General features: G+C 41.8%; 1 protein-coding gene across 3 annotated transcripts in view; it reads left to right on the top strand.

The window, feature by feature from the left end:
- The window catches only part of STARD13 (StAR related lipid transfer domain containing 13), a 239,075-nt gene that overhangs the window by 120,185 nt on the left and 100,818 nt on the right, over positions 1–18,072 (top strand). Inside the window, exon 1 of one of the 3 annotated variants that reach the window (XM_062514703.1) lies at positions 7,987–8,155. The exons of the other annotated variants lie outside the window; for them this stretch is intronic. Coding sequence (XP_062370687.1) covers positions 7,987–8,155 — 169 coding nt within the window. Of the gene's footprint in view, positions 1–7,986; positions 8,156–18,072 lie in introns of those variants that run through there. 3 annotated transcript variants of the gene reach the window in all.

The raw sequence follows: 18,072 nt of genomic DNA, 5'->3' as shown, positions 1-18,072 counted from the left end.
CAAAGCCCTTACCTGAAGTCTGCAAAGGCATGAACCTTCAGCTCAGATAGGAATATTTGTCTGTGACTGAGTGACAGCAGTAGGCTGTGTGGGGATTTACAATGTATTTGGATAACTATAAGAAACTAAGTTTATCTAAACACTTCCTTACCTTATCAGTGTGTTATCCAAACACTTTGAGATTAGGTTGTGTGTAAACCCACCACTACGTAAATATATTTACAGAGTTCCCTTGAGTTTAGTTTTAGGAACTTGTGTATAGATTCAGCAGATGGAGTTGCACTAAGGGCATGGAAACTACTTTTAGCTCATTTCTGTCATAATACTCATCAAATACTTCAGCAGAGGAGGTCTGCCACCTGAAATGTCTTCCTCTCTTTTGAACTCTATTACCCAACTGTTGTGTTTTTTTCCTTAATTTACTGTTGAGAACCACTGTCTTTAGGGACTTTACACAGTGAGGGATGCTGACTATTCCTGGCTTGTGAAGAGTTCAGCTAAGGCCAATGGAGTATCTATTCATATGCTGGTGTGGTTTGACTGAAGAAAAATGTTTAAAAACTGGACAGGAGTGAAACCATAATGCCTAAATTAGCAGTCAGGCACTGGATGAAACAGCTGACCCCTTCCAATGATATTACCAACCATCCAGGAGCTCCTGGTCCCTACTAAGCCCGTGGGAGAGCAGAAGGGACAGAGAGGTCACATCCTCTGAGCCTGACATTGTGGCCAACAGACCAGCAACTTACACTTCAGCAGCAAATGTGACGGAGAGGCTGTGCCCAGGGAAATACTGTCATTCCATAGTCTGCAGCCACAGACCACAGGAGCAGTTATTTTGCTGCATTTATGCACTAGCAGTGCTGTTAGGAGCCCACATTTACATAGGCTGTGGAGTGGTACATCTGGTTAGCTCAGGTGAGGATACAGACTGGCCACTCCTGCTCAGAACAGCCCCAGTGGGGTGGCCACAGGTCACACCAACGCAGTACCATGTGTTGGCCAGTGGGCAGATGCAGCTTTATTTTGGAAAAATACAATGTTGGGATAGGCATATAGTGATTTTGTACATCTTGTATATCCTACCTGCATTCACATGGTTCAAGGAGGTCCTGAGCCACAAGCTGGAATTTTGTGCTTAATGGCCCTTGCTGAATTTTTCTTCCAGGGATTTTATCCTTTTTTGAATTCTGCTAACTTCTGGCAACCACAGTATTCTCTAACAATGGCTTCCAGGGGTCAGCTATGCATATATGGAGAACTTTATGTTCATTCATTATGAACCTACAGCCTCTTACTGTTCCCAACTTTATCCACTGTGAGAAAAGACCTCTTAATTACCAAATGGTGGGCAGACATTTCTAATAGCATAACCATGTTTGTTGGTTTGCACTGAATTACTTTTCCAAAAAGTTTTAAAATCCACTTTGCTTTTGTTTTTTTCCTACTGAGCACTTGTATTGGATTTTCATAATCCTATCCAAGATCTGTTTCCTTAGTGATAGCAGCTCCATTAAGTCTCATAACTGTGCACTGTGTTATCTTTAAGATGTTTTTTGTCCCATATATTTATCAGCCCCCAAAAGCTAAAATTTTAAGGCCTTCTCAGTCAATACTGTAGTAAACACCTTCAGTGTTTACAATCAATTTCTGTTTTGGCTGTCAGACTAATTCGGTATCATCCTTTATTTAGCCAACTCATTATTCAGTCATTATAAAAACCATGTATGGATAGTGGACAAAACAGGTTCCAACACTAATGTCTGTGTGAATCCTCCGGGAACCTAATCCCATTGTGAACATTGATTATTTATTACTACTTTTGTTTCCTGTCTTTAAGCAGTCATTAAACCACAAGTGGCCTTTTCCTTTTTATCTGTCATAGCTGAGGTTCTTTATGATTGTTTGGTAGAGGATCTTGGAGGAGAGTTTATCAAATCAGTTACTATTAATTTTGCTTATTTAACATCCTGAGCACCTCCACAGGAGAATTGATGAGATGAATCACACTTTCTTGCCTTTACCGCCATTTTCCTGGCTTTTGCATGTGTCCTTATTCCCATAAGTTTGTCTGGGTGGCTGGTCAGTCACCTCCCACCATCCTTTTTTTCTCTAAATGTACTACTGCTGCACTCCTGCACATAATTTCTAGTCCTCTGCTTCTGTGCTGTGGCCAGACCACTGATGTTCTAGTAATCAGGAGGTATTTTATGTAGCATTACTATCCATTGAACACATGGGTCTTAAAATGCAAATGGATAGTCCCCTGATGCTGGAAGAGGGACACTGGAAGAGAAGAAAAAGATCCAATGTACTATTCAGAAGCCTCATTTCCTGGTTTGAATTTTATCTTCAAGGGTGTGTATAAGCCCGTCTCTCATGCATAAGAGGTCCTGTGTATTAGTGTTCATTTTTACAACTCACTATCAGACAGTTGACACAGCAGCTGACTTTCCTCCAGAACACAGCAGTAGTGGGCTCTCCAGTGAAACAATCCTCTGTTGTAATTCCATGTGGCTATTAGCTATCTCCATCTCATTTCCTGATGGTGCAGAAATATCACATAAACTATTTTCCTTTTGCCCCAGTCTGATTCCTGGCAGCCCCAAATGAGCTGCAGATCCTTGGCGCCCCAGCACCACCTCAGAAAGAAAGTCAAAGTGCCACTGAGCCAGAGGGAAACCTTTCTGGCTGCTCTAGAGTCCCTGCTGTTTCATGACCTGGATGAAAGAGATTGCAGCCTGTAGTAATCCCAGAAAACAACTCTCAAACAAATGTCTGTGTTCAAACATAAGACATTTTTCCTAAACAGCAGGCAATGATCTTCTGCTTTTAAAAGTCCTGGTCCCAGAGATAGCATTCAAAACACATGAAGTAAGTGACAGCTTCATCTTAAACGCAGCTTTTGGTTCCCTGCATGTGAATTTTCTTTCTTCTTGAATTTGAGAAAGGAGAAACTGCCTGTACTTAGCTATGAGCTGCTGTGCAGGTATCTGTAAAGGCAGAGACAGGCAAGAAATATAGGATGTGTGGATAGGATAGGGATATGTGGATAGGACTTCAGTATCCAGAATATATTGCATATATAAGGTATTGGAGTTAGGCCATAATCCAGCAAACTGGGCTATTCTTGTACCTGCAGAATTATAGAAGGGAGTCCAAAGATCAGAAAGTTGAAAGCAAATGCCTGAGTATTTTTTTTTCTTCTGTGACTTGAAAACAAGAGTTTCCTGCTTCTTCTAACTACATGTCACTAATGTTAATAGCAAATGTGCTCCTCCACTGGATAGGAAGCTGTTTTGTTCTCACAGACCCAGTGCTTTCTAATGAAGAGAGGCTGTCAAGTTGCCATTAAATATTAGATGTGAAATAACGAGATAAGTTCAGCTAACAATAAAAGGGAAATGGGTCACTTTGGGAAGATCAAGTGGCTGATTACTGTGTAAGAACAGCAGGTTCAATCCAAGCCTGGAGAACTCTGTGCCAGGTACATCACAGACCTATTTCACAGTTCACTGCGAGGCGTGCATTCTAAGATGTAAATCAGCACTCCTGTTTTTTATATATATATTTATTATTTATTTATTTATTTCTTTATTTATAGCAATACAAATGTGAAAGTTCTGTTCATTTCAATTTATCCTCAACTACCCCACTGTAGCACTGCCTCATGAAGTAATATTCTAAGGCCAAGGTGGCGTGTAGAAACTCACACTGTTATCTTGCCCAGAAAAGCCAGTCATAAGTAGATCGTTTGTCTTCAAATGTATTTTAGCATTTCTACAGTACATTGGGTTGTTTTCTCCAGCTGATGTCAGCACCCCACTCGCAGTGAAATGGAAGCAGATCTCCAGTACTGCTTGAGATACTGCAGGATCTTCGGGCAGCCCTGGGGTGATTTTTCCAGCCAATAGTTCACTCCTTCTTTCTCACACCAAATGCTATTTCAGGGAGAAAAGGTGGCAGAGAGACATAAAAATAAATTAACAGAAATGAAGTGTTGCAGTTCTGCCTGTGAATGAATACAGAGTATGACTCCCTGAGCTGACTTTGCCAGTTATACTAAGTCCATGCAGACATCAGAAGCACTGTGCTGTATGAATAAGCCTTTAACTAAAGATTCCTTGTATCCCAGAGTATTTCAGTATCCATCAAGTCACTGACTGTCATGTTAAATGTGACGTGGTTATTACACTATAGATATCAGTGTGGACGTTTCTGATTTGTTTTATAAAAAAAAGAACAAAAAAACCACCAAAAAAAAACCCACCAAAACCAACACTAATTCCAGACATGGTTTTATGAAGGAATCTCCTTTCCTTCATGGATTAGTCACAACATGGGAGCTTGGGGTTTGGTTTTCATCTCATGGGCTGGGCTTCTGCAAGACTGGCAGCGATTTCAGGTGTATGCTGGAGCTGCCTCATAGTCCTTGTAAAATGCACAAGGAAGCTTTTATTTCGAAGTGCTTTTATGAGATGCATTAGCATGAAGTTCAGTGTTACTCTATTAACTATTCCAGAAATAGTCTGTAGACTGAGACTGAAATATTAGTTAGTGCTGTTATATAACAACTTAGACTTCTGTAGTACTTCTTATCTGAGAGTTTGATGGACAAAGGGGTTTCCTCATCTGAATGACACATTTTTGAAAATAAACAGTGAGTATCAAGGCAATCACCAAACAAGGATACAGTATTTTTAAAAGTATGCAAGGAGGGCTATTTCTTTCTTTCACCATGCACAACTTCAAGCACAGGAGCTTTCAAACACACACCACAAGACCAGCTAACTCTTGTTGTTTCTTGTTTTATTTGACTACTATGTGAGTACTGGACTGAAGCCAAAGAATTCAGCCTCAGCACAGGCAGCACTAGTCAGCACCAAGCCTGGGGCAACCCTCCGGCTCTGAAGTTGTCTCTGGACTCTCGTGTCTGGGAGGAAAGTCATCATTCTGCAACAGAGACTTCTTATTCTGTCCTTTGTGACCTCTGAGATGAGCTGCTGGGAAGCTGGCAGGGTAGCTCTGCCCTGTTGCCTTACCCTCTGGTGGGGGCATGGGAAGGATGGGCAGCCACAGGGACACTGAGGCTGGTACTCTGCTATCTGTTACGAGCATATATGTGGGCTTGCTGAGCCCTTAGTGGACTTGTTCACTAGTATATACACCTTACTTAGGCTCTTGCCATGGTTTTTGTTTCTTTGGACTGGCTTTTGAAGCATTACGGCTTCCTAGACTTTGAATGCAGAATCCCATTAGCTGAAAAAGTAAATGCATTTTCCAACAGAAAAAGAAACCCTTCTGAATATTTAAGCAGAGTGGTATTAAATGTTAATACTTGCTTTACATTAGGAATAGTGTTTTTTAGATAGAATTAGATCAAAGAACTCCATATTAATGAAATAAGAATTTCCCTGCACAGAGGTAATGCCTCTTCGGATAAACACTGTGCTTGTCATTGATGTTTGGGAGCCTCTGGGATATTTATTCCTGAAAAGATGGCAGCAGAGTGACTGACACACTGACTTGGCAAGCTGGGGAAGGAATGGGAGACGTCTCTTCCCTGCTTTTCAGGCTCTCTCTGCTCACACCTGTGAAGCAATCCTGCCCCTCTTTGAGCAGCAAAACAGAGAGAATTGTCAGTCCTACTGCCTGTCAGCCAGTGCCCAGCCCTGTTTGGGACTACAGATGGTAGTGGTGCCATGTCTGCTCCTGAGTTTGAAACCTCTGCTTAGAGTCTCAGACAAGGAAAACCATGCAGCCATGCCTGGAGCAAAAAGCAGCATGTACAGCACTTTCAGGTGCTGTTAATGGTAATAACAGGTAATGGAGGCTTCCAGTCTACAACATTCATTTTAAATTTCTAGTACCCAGAATTATAATTCTCCATTTTATGGCACTGCAGAAGTCTCACATTGATGAGGAATAAAATTCATGAGGTGTAATGAGAGCAGATTGCATCGCAGTAAAACCGTGCCCTAAGATGGTCTGCATGGAGCAAAATTTTAATTAAAAATTGTGAAAAAGAGCTGTCCTTCCACCTCTCACATTTAGGTGACTATATCTGTCCTGTCCTCTGTGAAGAGGTGGGTCCCAAGCCGTGCCACCTCATGGCCCTGCCCTGGTCAGCATCTGTGAGGTGGGGAGTGGTAGGAGACCTCCACTGTACCATGGCATGTTGTGAGATACTGTTGGCCTCAAGGCTGAAGAACAGGACACAGACAATAACATCACCACAGGTAGATGTCCAGGTAGAGTTTCAGGAGGTCAAGATCTGCCATGGGTTGAGCCCCTTCTGTCTGGGGCTTGCAGCCATTCCAACAGTGCTGTCAGCTGCCAGGTCCCAGCTTGACACTGGTCTCATGGGAAGGGGTATGGAGGTGGTAGCATCATTCCTGAGCTATGATTAGAAATCACTCATTTCCCATGATTCTTAGAAATCAGCACACACTAGGGTGTATTAATCCAAAATATTGCTATTTTAAAATATAATGAAAATATATTTTACTAGCAGGGCATTTTAATATATTTTCACTCATATTTGCTTCCCACCTGCTGATAAAAAATGGCAATGTTCTGTGTCTGTATGATTAATCAAAGAAATAGCATCTTCTGTTAACTCAGTGGTTGATATATGAGATAGAATGAAGACACATGCCCCTCTGTCTGTTGAAAAAAAGCCAACAACAAAAAAAGATGTTATGGCAAGGAACCTGAATAAGAGAGAACCTCTCCATGCCCTTTCCCTCTTCAGGCTGAGTGCAGTTCTTGGTAGCATTAATGTTAGGGACTCTTGGGTTTTGTTTATTGCTGAGTGACTGCTGCTAGGTGTTGTTGAATTTTTTTCATCCCAAGGGCTTCGCTTGTTCCAGTGCTCCTTGTACCATGTGGTTTTGGAGATTCAGACAGCCCTTCTGTAAACGGACTTTTTCTTGGCAAACAGGGGTATGATTTTTAGAAAAGTAAGAGAGGGCATCGTGTCCAGAGATGAGTCAACCTCTGGGCAGCGTAGAGCAGAGGAGAAAAAGGTTTTCGGCAGCCCTGCGTACTCTAAAACACACATTCTCGAGCGTCTTCAACTATTTCCTTGCTTTCTGAAGTGGCCCAGTGCAGCCCCTCCGTGCTGGGTAAAGTCCGCCAGGCGAGGGGCTGCCAGGGCAGGCTGGGACTGGGACAGGCTGTGCGGGACTGGGACAGGCTGTGCGGGACTGGGACAGGCTGTGCGGGACTGGGATAGACTGTGTGGGACTGGGACGGGCTGGGGCTGGGACTGGGACAGACTGTGCGGGACTGGGATAGACTGTGCGGGGTGGGACAGGCTATGCGGGGCTGGGACGAGTTGGGGCTGGGACGGACTGTGCGGGACTGGGACAGGCTGTGCGGGACTGGGATAGACTGTGCGGGGCTGGGACAGACTGTGTGGGACTGGGACAGATTGTGCGGGACTGGGATAGACTGTGCGGGGCTGGGATAGACTGTGCGGGGCTGGGATAGACTGTGCGGGGCTGGGACAGGCTGGGGCTGGGACAGGCTGTGCGGGACTGGGATAGACTGTGCGGGACTGGGATAGACTGTGCGGGGCTGGGACAGGCTGGGGCTGGGACAGGCTGTGCGGGACTGGGACAGGCTGTGTGGGACTGGGACAGGCTGGGGCTGGGACAGGCTGTGCGGGACTGGGACAGGCTGTGCCGGACTGGGACAAGCTGGGGCTGGGACTGACTGGGGCTGTGTGCCGGGCTGGGGCTGGGGCTGTGTGCCGGGCTGGGGCAGGCTGTCTGTCCCGCTCCGCAGGCTCCCTTCCACAGGCTGCACTGGGAGCGATTGGCCCGCGCGGATCATGTGGGAGAGAGCCGGAATCCCGAGCTGTAGTAGCTCTTGGCACTCCTTCTTCGTTTAAAGCGCTCGCTCCTCGCAGCTCCCTGGGGCTTAGAGCCTCCCTGCTTTCCTTGCCCTGATCCCGGCCGGGACGAGCCGAGGGCAGCGGCGATGCTGAAGCAGGTGCCCCGGGCCGCGGGCACCGCCTGCTTCTACCTGAACGCGGTGTCCCCCGAGGGTCAGGAGCTCTTCTGGCTCTGCGATCCGCCCGCCCGCCGCCCTCCCTACAGGACCAGCAGGATTCTCGCCCGTCACCAGCTGGTGACGAAAATTCAGCAAGGTGAGTTGCTGGCAGGAGCGCTCAGTAGCCCGGCGTTGGCGCGGGGTCTGCAGGTCTGCTCTTTCGTAAGAGGACAGGTTTGAATGCCTCATACTTCAGGCTCGTTTCCTGTCTCTACTGCAAACTAATCTGGCTAGAGACAGGGTTAGAAGTAGTCATTCATACCTCTCCTTTTCCACGCGTACACACAGGCACCGACAACCAGGAGACAAACACTAGGGCATGCTTAGCAATTCTAACTAAATTACCTTTTAATCATAAACTACTGTGGTATCTTCATCTTGTCTGACTGTCTGAGCAGTTGCTGGCACCAGTCCATCTGCTCTGATTGCTACAGGTCAAACCTGCCCGTGGTAACCCACAAAAGAATAGAGGGTCACCCAATTAAAAAAGAAGCAGAAGTCCAGTGTGACTGTAAGAAGGCAACTGGGATTATATCCTTTGGAAACAAGTGTGTGTAACTGTCAGGATATTAGAAAATCTGTCACATATCCTCAAAAATAATTGCTGACTTGACTTTCTGCAGCTGCTTAAGCAGTAATCTAAGCGGTCATTACAAATGTATCGATTCGGTTTTTTTCTGAACGGCTGTCTGTGGCACTAAAGCTAAATGCAGATTGGCCTCAGAAAAAGTCTTTTGGCCTCTGCGCTCAATTTAAAATCATCTTCACAGTGGCTAATGGAAAGATAAAAACCCTAACCAACTGTACCGATTTTTCTGGATTAAAAAGCAAATCAATACATAGTTTTTTATTGATCATGGTTTTGTATGGAATCCTGTTTTCAAGAGCACCAGTTTCCAAAGTGGATGTGGTCCTACATGCAGAAAAAATGTTGAAAAAAACCCAACAACATGATGATAATAGCCACTTTGTGGACAGTTTGCAAAAAGGTGTTTGATTTGGCTAACTAGGGGCAGGCATAGAGAGAATATCATTTACTGTCATATCTGTCAAATATCACAGTAATTGGTGTGACGTTTTGATCAGCAGCAGTTAAATGGAGTGGCTATTTCTGTGTATTGCTTTCCACTAAGATTCTTTAGATCTGTGGCTGTCAAACTCTGGCAGAAGTACAGAATAAAATGATGAAATTTTATTGCATTTATAAAGAAAACAATTCATAATTGTTTGGCCAGGTTTAAAAAGATGAAAACGATAGTTTCTGTGGTAATTAGGAAAATGTGGTTGTTTGCAAGGCAGTGTCAGGAACTTATCCTGTTTGAAGGATACTGGTCCTCATTGCAGCTCTGATTCCAGGAAGGATATTATGTCATTCTGTGTACCCAGTGTATGGCCTGGATTGAATGGAAAGAAAGGGTAATTTATTTCTCTACAGGTTTATTTGAAAATGTTTTGGGCGCAGTGCTAGTACCAATTTAGTGTTCAAACAGCATTAACTGAGGATGTGGTGGATTAACACACCTCTTCTACCTGTCATGGTGCTGTTTAACATTCCCTCTTGTTACCTGTAATCTGTCCAGGACAGCCAGGGCTGCCAAAGCCAGCCAGTGGTGCTGAGACTTTGGAGAAGCTGCATGGGGAAGAGTTTCAAAGTCGTAACTTTTCTTCCTGCAGCTTGTTGCATGGATGGTCAGTCTGCATTGAATGACCTATGCTCCTCTTTTACAGCTTTCCAACCTGTTCTGTGCAGAGCTGTGGAAATTATACTTGTATAGTACCTTGATCATGTGTTGTATGTTACTGTTCAGTATATTAAATATATATGTATTTTGGTTCACTAAGAATAAGTATATTGTTGCTTCCTTCATTTCTTTTATTGATGTAAGCTGAGGACAGGATCCACTGTTGGTCAAGTGTCAGTTCATTAGCAGTAAGGAAATTTTGTGTGCAGATAGATGCTGATGTCTGTAAGCCCATATGTTGGCAAATACACATCCCATGCAAAACCAAGGCACACCATTTTTCTACAGTGCCCCAAGTAATGACTAGTGATATTGATACAAATAGCTGTGTTAGCAATACCAAAAAATCTAATTAAAAAATCAGTCTGAAACCTCCAGTTTAGACTCTGGATGAAAAACCTAGATCCATCAATCCCTCACAAGACTTTCACCAAATTTTGCTGGTGTAAGCAGTGTGAGGGTACTGGATCAGTCCCCATCCCTTTCCCAGAAGGTGCTGCAAGAGTACTCTAAAATGGGTGGAGTTACCAGTCTGTGCTTTTAGAGGTGAATGAGTTTTACCCCATTAACAAATGGGATTCATAACTAGCAGAGTGCTACAGATAAACTTATCAATAATATATTGAAAAGTAGATTAGGAGATGCGAGATGAGAACCAAAACTTGCTTTCAGTCATCCAGTTGAGTAAAGCATGTAAATCATTATTTAGTTGCTTGAATTTGTATATCTTTGAGTCATATGTTTTGAGGCCATTAAGATAAAGTATTTGAGCATAGCTACCCTGATTCTTGTGTTAGCATCTCTTCAATCCAATAATTTGAATTATAGCATATGTTTAGGAAAAAGATCCAGCCTGCATTGTTGGAATGGTGAGTCCTGCCTTGTTAATTACTTTGCTGAAGACAGATCTGCCACATGTTTAAGTCCTAAGCTGCCCTGGGGCTTGTTTGAATACCTGCTCTCTATTGCTTACCCAGTTATTTTTCACTTGCTGGTTTTCAGACTGGAGGCACCTAAAGTAGGATTGTTATATCAGGGAATTTTTTTTCCTTAGTGAAAGGAATCTTTTATAAAACCACAACAATATGCAATTTGCAATGTAGAAAGCAGTCAAAGCTTCCATTCCTGGTCAGTAATGCAGTGTGATACAAAGTGTTGCATATACTGCTAGCTTTTCAGTCATAAGTTGCATGTACTGTTCTAAACTATGCTAATTTATCATATCATTATACAGCTTTTCTTCCTCCCTGAAAAACACATTTGATAAAGACTATTTCCTTTGTATTTTCCTTCAGTGTTAGTTAAAAATAAACTAAATGAGTCATTAGAGGAATTACACTATTTAATCATTTCTAAAAAGAAAATCACCACAAGGGAAATGACAGGAACCAGACTGTTATTTCAATCAGATCATACTTTGAAAGTCCTAAATATTTGGGTCATGTACACCACCAACTCCTTGAGGCAGAATTATGATGTGGCCTGTGAATGTGAATGGAAATTATCTTTTTGATAATAAACAGGTAATTTCAAGATGTGAATTTTTTATGCTTCCCTTTCCCCCATAAGCCCGTTAGCTTCCACGCTGAAGGGAACACATGTCTCAGCATAAAGGAACAGGGTATAGCATGCTTGGTCTGAGGTGTTTATTCAAACTCTGTATGCAGTAACTGTATGAGAATTCATTAACGATTACTCATGTTTTCTTTAAATAAATAAGGTGGTGACTTTCAAGAATTTATATTACATGAGTCACAAAGTTTTTTATTTCTTTCACAGTACATGGCTAAACTCAGTGCAGGACAGAAAATATAAAAAGGTGGCTGTAGGTAAAAAGTAATGAAGAATTAAGGCCATACTCTGAAAATATTAAAATGAAATAATTGACTGTGCAGTACAGGTAGAGTGTAAGTCAAGGTGAATGAAGCCACATCTGCCCCAGCATAGAAAGGATGGTAAAGAAATATTCCCTTTTATCTACAGTAAAATTAGATTCTTAGCCTGCATGTTCAGTAAGACAATAATATGGAGAAATGAAAATAAGATAAATTCCTGTTCTTAGTGAGTAAATTCCTACCCATAGTGCGTAATGTTCTGCGATTTGTCTCAGTTTATGTCCACAGGCAAGAACAGTTGAGGAAAATTGTTCGATGGAGCGATATTAAATCAGACTTTCAGCTTTTCAAGGCAAACTCTCCATTCAATGCTCAGCAGATGTTTTATACTCTTATGTGTTGCAATTACAGTTTTTTGAAATTACTACTATTACTTTTGGGTCATCTGGATTTCTCTGGTTTGAGTGAGTTTTAGAAGTGCAAACAAATGCACTTTTCTGTCTTATAGTCTTCCCTTTGTGATTAGTTCAAGGTGTTTAATTCTCTTTTTCTAAGCATGAGGAGAATTTGTGAAAAGTGTTACAGAGATATAACAAATGGCTTGGAGAAAATTGTGCAATTCAAGTTACTTAAATTTCAATTATTATTGTACCATAAGAGATAATATACTCTCATATTCAAAAGGAGAGCAGGGAAGTCACGTAGGTGAAAATGTTGCAGTCATAGGCTGCATTAAAAAAACCCACTTCAAATTCCTGGTAGGCACACAGGTGTGGATTATGGGATGGGAAATTGATACAATTTAAAAATGAAAGACTGTGAGTTTGGTCAGACATACAAGGAGGACAAAATACAGTTGTTCAGGGAACCTGAACCATAGCCTTTCTCGTGTTCTGGATGCTGGCCACTTTACCTGCACATGTTTAAACCTCACTGAGTGAACAGAGGAAAGTGAAAGATTAACCAACAAGATTCAGCCTTGGTGGTAACGATACAAACACCCTCACTTAGGTCATCTCTGACCAGTGCTGGTGGTCTACTGCCTCTTGAGCCTGTAAGCTGCTAAGTCAGGGCAGCAGCAGCAGTTTGTAGCTACTTTTCAGCCCCCAGTGCCTTGTCTTGTGGTGCCTCTGTGTCTAAGCTCCAGCCCAGGCATGCAGGAGAGGACAGAACTGGGGCTGGGGTTGCCTGGAGCATCAGGAGGAGCTTCCTTAGCTGCAGAGCTGCTTTGCAGACCTCAGGTGGGACATGGTCCATCCCCTCCACTGTCAAATATGTGTGAGGCAAGTGTGTGTTCACAGCAGAGGGATCTTTGGTTTGGCTGTTTCACACACTCTTCAAAGTCCCTTAGAAACTGAGACTATGTCAGCTGAAGCTTCTTTATCATCTTTTTTTCCTTACACACTTTTTTTCTCAAGTCCTTAGACCTAGACTTGGAGAAACTAGAGTTTTTCAGTTAAATAATAGGATTTTTTAAAAATACTTTTATTATGTACTTGTACTCTGAAATGGTTGAAGTACAAGTGTGAAATTTTAACACAAAAAATGTGAGCATCCTTAGAGGTATTTATTTATAAGCTCAAAGTGCCCTGAGATGTGTTTATGTATATATAAAATATTGGTGTGTACGAGTGCAGTCCAGCTAATTAAAGTTAAAAAAAACTGTTCTTTATAAACAACAGGACATTTAAAAGGGAGAAACCTTCACAGGAGCCACTATCTGGCAAAAAGTTTCAAAACCTGAAGTCATCTGGAAATACCTGTGTGATATGTAACTAGAAGTGACCTTTGTGGTACTAGAGATTGGATTTAATAATAGTGGCTATTTCTGGCCTTAAAGCTTCACAGCCACAACGTGTCAGGGACACTTCAGCTGACACATGCAGGTTGGACACCAAAAAGTAAATCTTGGCTCTTCTTGTGAGTTAGGAGACTTTTTCTCTCAGTTTCACTGAAAGCAAGATTTCAGCCAAGGTGAAATCTTAACTTGAGGTTTGTTGCTTTGAAATTGTGAAATGAATGGGTGTAGGTGCATTTTATATCTTCTGTATTGATCATGAATCTCATTTTAACCCCATTGTATAAGTAGGGGTAATAATATTAAAAGACATTTTAAGCCAATAAATGCAAGATTTATGCTAAATAAATGAATCACTAGAGTAATAATAATCAGAAGGGAAATTAGTTTAAATTTAGAAGTGATAAGTCACTGTGGCGTATAAAATGCTAAGTAACAGAAGTAAAATGGAAATTACTCACAAAAGTAGATTAATTAAGAGAATATGTACATAGCATTTTTGTTACTCATGTTCTTTTATCTGTATTTATGCAGAAATCCCTGAAAATAAAGTGCAGTATTTGTACCATGAGCTGTAATGTACATTTGTACCATAACTGTAAATGTTAATTTAAAAAATCTGCAGTTTTAGGTTCCAAACAGATAGTGTTATTTCTTGGCAATAGATAACTATGGACTTTTAATTTTTATTCCTGTGCAAGCTGTGTAGTCATTGATAGCATCTTAGCCTCACTCATTTTTTTCATCTTACTCATATGATATTCTCTGACATTTAATTGTGCTTAAACAAATATATGAGCTGTTTCATATAGGGCACCAAGTATGTTTGGATTAGTACCTAAGGGACTGAGTAAACAGGACCCTTGTTACTAGGTTATTAAACAATTGTCCGTAGTTTAGTTTGTTACACCTTTTAATGGCTGCTTTTGGGAGTAAAATGATGAATTACATGTCCTGTGAGCTTGATCCAGTATATACTAGGTGTGTCATTTCTTATTTATACTCATTTTATAGATATATAAATGTGAGCAAGTTAGGAAACCCTCATCTTTGTGCCTTGTGGTGCACTTTTTGCTTAAAAACCTGAGGAGATTCCCTTTCAGGTTCAGTTTAATGGGTCAGCTGAGCACATCATAATATGGTAGGAGAAAGAAGGGCTCAAGCACCTTGATCTGGACTATTTAGCAGCTGTTGAAGAGTAGACAGTATGATTCAGAGGACTTAGGAGTAGTATGGCTTGGCTGAAAAGGATGTGTGTGACTCAGTCTGAAAACATCTTGTGGGTTTTCAACTCTCATTTGTTACAGGACTCAGTTTAATTCTGCTGGGAGAAAACAAACACTCCATAGCAGTTCAGAATACGTGGGATTTTGACTAATACAGACACAGAGATGAACAAAAGTTTGTGTCCTTGTGATAATTTAGGTAAACTCAGGAAAGTAACTTGGTTTAAAATAATGGGCTGTGCAGTACATCTTAAATAAATACCATCTGCCAGGCATGGAAACTGCCTGCCTGGAACATACCAGAAACATTTTGCTTTCCAGTCAAAGTCCTTTGCCAAAGAAGGACTCAGCCCTGCTACTTACTCAGATGAATCTTCCCCTGTGCTAAAGGAGCAAAATAATACATCCTAATAATGTCAGCTTGTATTGTTTTAATGAGCTAGATGCTACAGGCCTTTGGCAATAGTTGTGCTCTCTTTTAATTGGATTGCGGTTGGAGGAAGGTCTGGTGGTGTGAGCAAAGCTTTCAGGATTTGGAGCCAAAATCTCTGCATATTTATTGCCATCTCTCTCCTTTAGTCCCAATGACCTAAAGGGTATGTGATTTTCTTTTCCCCCCTTAATGTGTCACTGGTGTTGTTCATAGTTTGTTTATTTTATTGATTTTGCTGCGCTTGTTTCTAGTCCACCACCACTTGAATGGTTTAGGAATATGGATAAAAGCAGTAAATTCAAATCAGAATCTCTAATTTAATTCTAGCTTTTATCCTCTTTAGTCACAAACACACACCCGCTCGCATCCGGCACCCACCAGACATGCCATTTTCTGTGAGATTTCTCAGCTTCCTTCTGGGAATAATTTGCAGGAAAATATAGCACCCTCAGCTTTAAGAAAAGGCAATAGAGCTTTCACTGCTGAATAGTTTCAGAAGTGAGGATGAAGGTACAGCTTTTACTCCTGTGTAACACTTCTCTGCAAGGAACTGCAGCTTCTTCAAACCCCCCAGTACATGCTGAACCATGTGTTTTTTCCCTAGATCTCTGACAACGTTTCCCCCTTCCTTACTGCATGTATCCTTTGGGCCAATTACTTCAATGTCCATTTATCCACATTATTATCCAGAAACTCCTGCTTGCAGATATTAGGTGTTAACACATCATGTTCCTGTGTTAGTACAGCAGTAAAATGATCCTCTGATTCTGAGTGGGCATATCTGTGCTCCTAAATAAAAGAGGTGGGAGGCAAGCTTCAAGTACCCCGGGCTGCTGAGCAGATTCTGTGACTCTGTTTTGGGCTCCTCCAGCTGGCTCAGCTCAGACTAAGCCTCAGAGAGGACTGGCCATAGGTAGTGAGGACATGAGCTGAGTGATGCCACTTGACCAAAAAACAACAATCAGTGTGTTTCATTTATCAGTGCAATCGTAACACCTCTTGCTGCTGCCGCAGAAGGGGCAAAATGAGGAGAAAACTTGCTCACGAGGTCTAAAGATCCAATATTAAAGTTTCGGTAGCATTATCCCCCAAAAGAGGTAATGCAATTTTTAATGCTTGAAGTTTCTGATGGAAGTACACAGAAGTAAATGTATCCTGTCATGAAGTGTCTTTTCATTCCTGAAAAAATGCAGAAATAAATTCTGTTATACAGCCAAGTACTTAAGTAATTTTCATTATATCATACTGTGAAACAGACAGTTCATATTAGCTAACCACAACCCCATCCTTCTCCTTTTGAAATCAGTATCCCAAATCTGTGTAAGGTCAGAACTTTGCAAATACCATTCCAAATAGTTAGATCATATTGCTGATCCAAATAACTGCAGCATCATTAAGTGTCGTTCCAAAAGACCCAAGTTTTAAAAAGGGACTCAATGCATAAGATGACTCTAGATTTGAGGAGGAAGTGGTATCTCAGTTAATGAGATGGCACAAGGGCAGGACTCATGTGAAAGGTACAGTCTTTTTCCATCATTTCAGCTTCAGGAAGCACAGAATGTTTCATTTTCCCTAGTCCCCAACTGATATGGGAGTGGGAGTCAGGACAGGACAAGACTCTCAGAGCCACACAATGTGGCTTTTTCGTAATATATTTGGCAAACTTTATTGTTCTGTGGGATGAATCTAAGTTTTGTGTCTTTAATTGCATCTGACGGCGGCAGCTGAATATCTAATCATTTTGTAACTTCAGAGGTAATGGCTTTCTTTTCCTGCAAACATTTATCTGAAGAGGATAATGTAAAATCCAAAAGTTAGTGCTTGGCACAGAGGGCGAGGCAGTAAGTCTTTGGCTGTACATTTTTTTCCTTTTTCTTTTCATTTTTACAGTTATATTTATATATATTTCTGAAGACATTTTAAAACTGCCGTTCTGCCAGCTTCACTTCATTAAAAGCGTGGCTGTCTGCCTAGGTCTTATCCAGAGTTAAGAGGAGTTTCTTGTCTCTTAAAGTCAGCAAGCATCAGTCTACATCTGTCTTAAAAGCTCCTTCCAGATTAACAGACTGAGATATCAGAATACTTTTTCCAAAACTCTATCATTCAAACTGCTGATTCTGCATTAAAACTAGACAGCCTTGCCAAAACCTGAGCCATAGCAGCAAAAGCTGCATTTCATACTACTGCCTGAGTGCTGTAGTCTGGATCAAATAATACAGGCACTGATTCATGGCCAGGATTGCTCTGTTTTCATCCAGTGCCTCATGGCAATACTTGGAGCTGTCTTTATCGCGTGACGGCTGCCCAGACATCACCTCAGTGGTGCTACCTGGGGACATGGGTGGCTGCAGCTCACCCCTGAGGCCATCCCTCCCCAGCAGCTCGAAGCCCTGACATCCTCGTGGAAGGCCATGGGTGCCAGCAAGAGGCAAAGGGGTGCCCTTGCACTTGCACGTGGGGCAGTCATCCGTTCAGACCAAGAAAGGTCTGTTTACCAGCAGCTTCTGAAGGAAGGAAGGAAGAGATTTCTGGTGATATTTTAATACCCTTTTATGCAGAGCTATTTTTAGACAGTGCTGCTGCCAGTCATATCAAATGCTTTGGGTCTTTTGAGTTTTCACTGAACTGCATAATAAATGTTTCAGTTCCCTGGCGCATAATGGCAGTGTTATTTGTTGAAAGTCTTATTATTTTGAGTGGTCTCTTATCTGAAGATCAATTCATTAATTCTGGCCTCTGAAGTTTAAAAGGAAGCCAATGCAGTTGCTAAAGAAAAAAATTAAATTACATTTTGTTTCGGTAGTACTTATTTTCTCTAATATTGGGTACTGAAGGTCTATTTTAAGACTGACAGAGCGGATGATCCATATTTCAGGGCTGTAATCTGGCCTCTGACATCCACAGTTTGTCAAGATGGGTGAGAGAACTGGACTATCACTGAGGGAAATTCAGTTCCTTTTCTGTTATTTGCTTGATCTTT

This window comes from Cinclus cinclus, chromosome 2 (genome assembly GCF_963662255.1).
Source record: "Cinclus cinclus chromosome 2, bCinCin1.1, whole genome shotgun sequence".
In the NCBI taxonomy this organism is placed as follows: Eukaryota; Metazoa; Chordata; class Aves; order Passeriformes; family Cinclidae; genus Cinclus; species Cinclus cinclus.
This window is presented reverse-complemented; position numbering and strand designations above follow the sequence as displayed.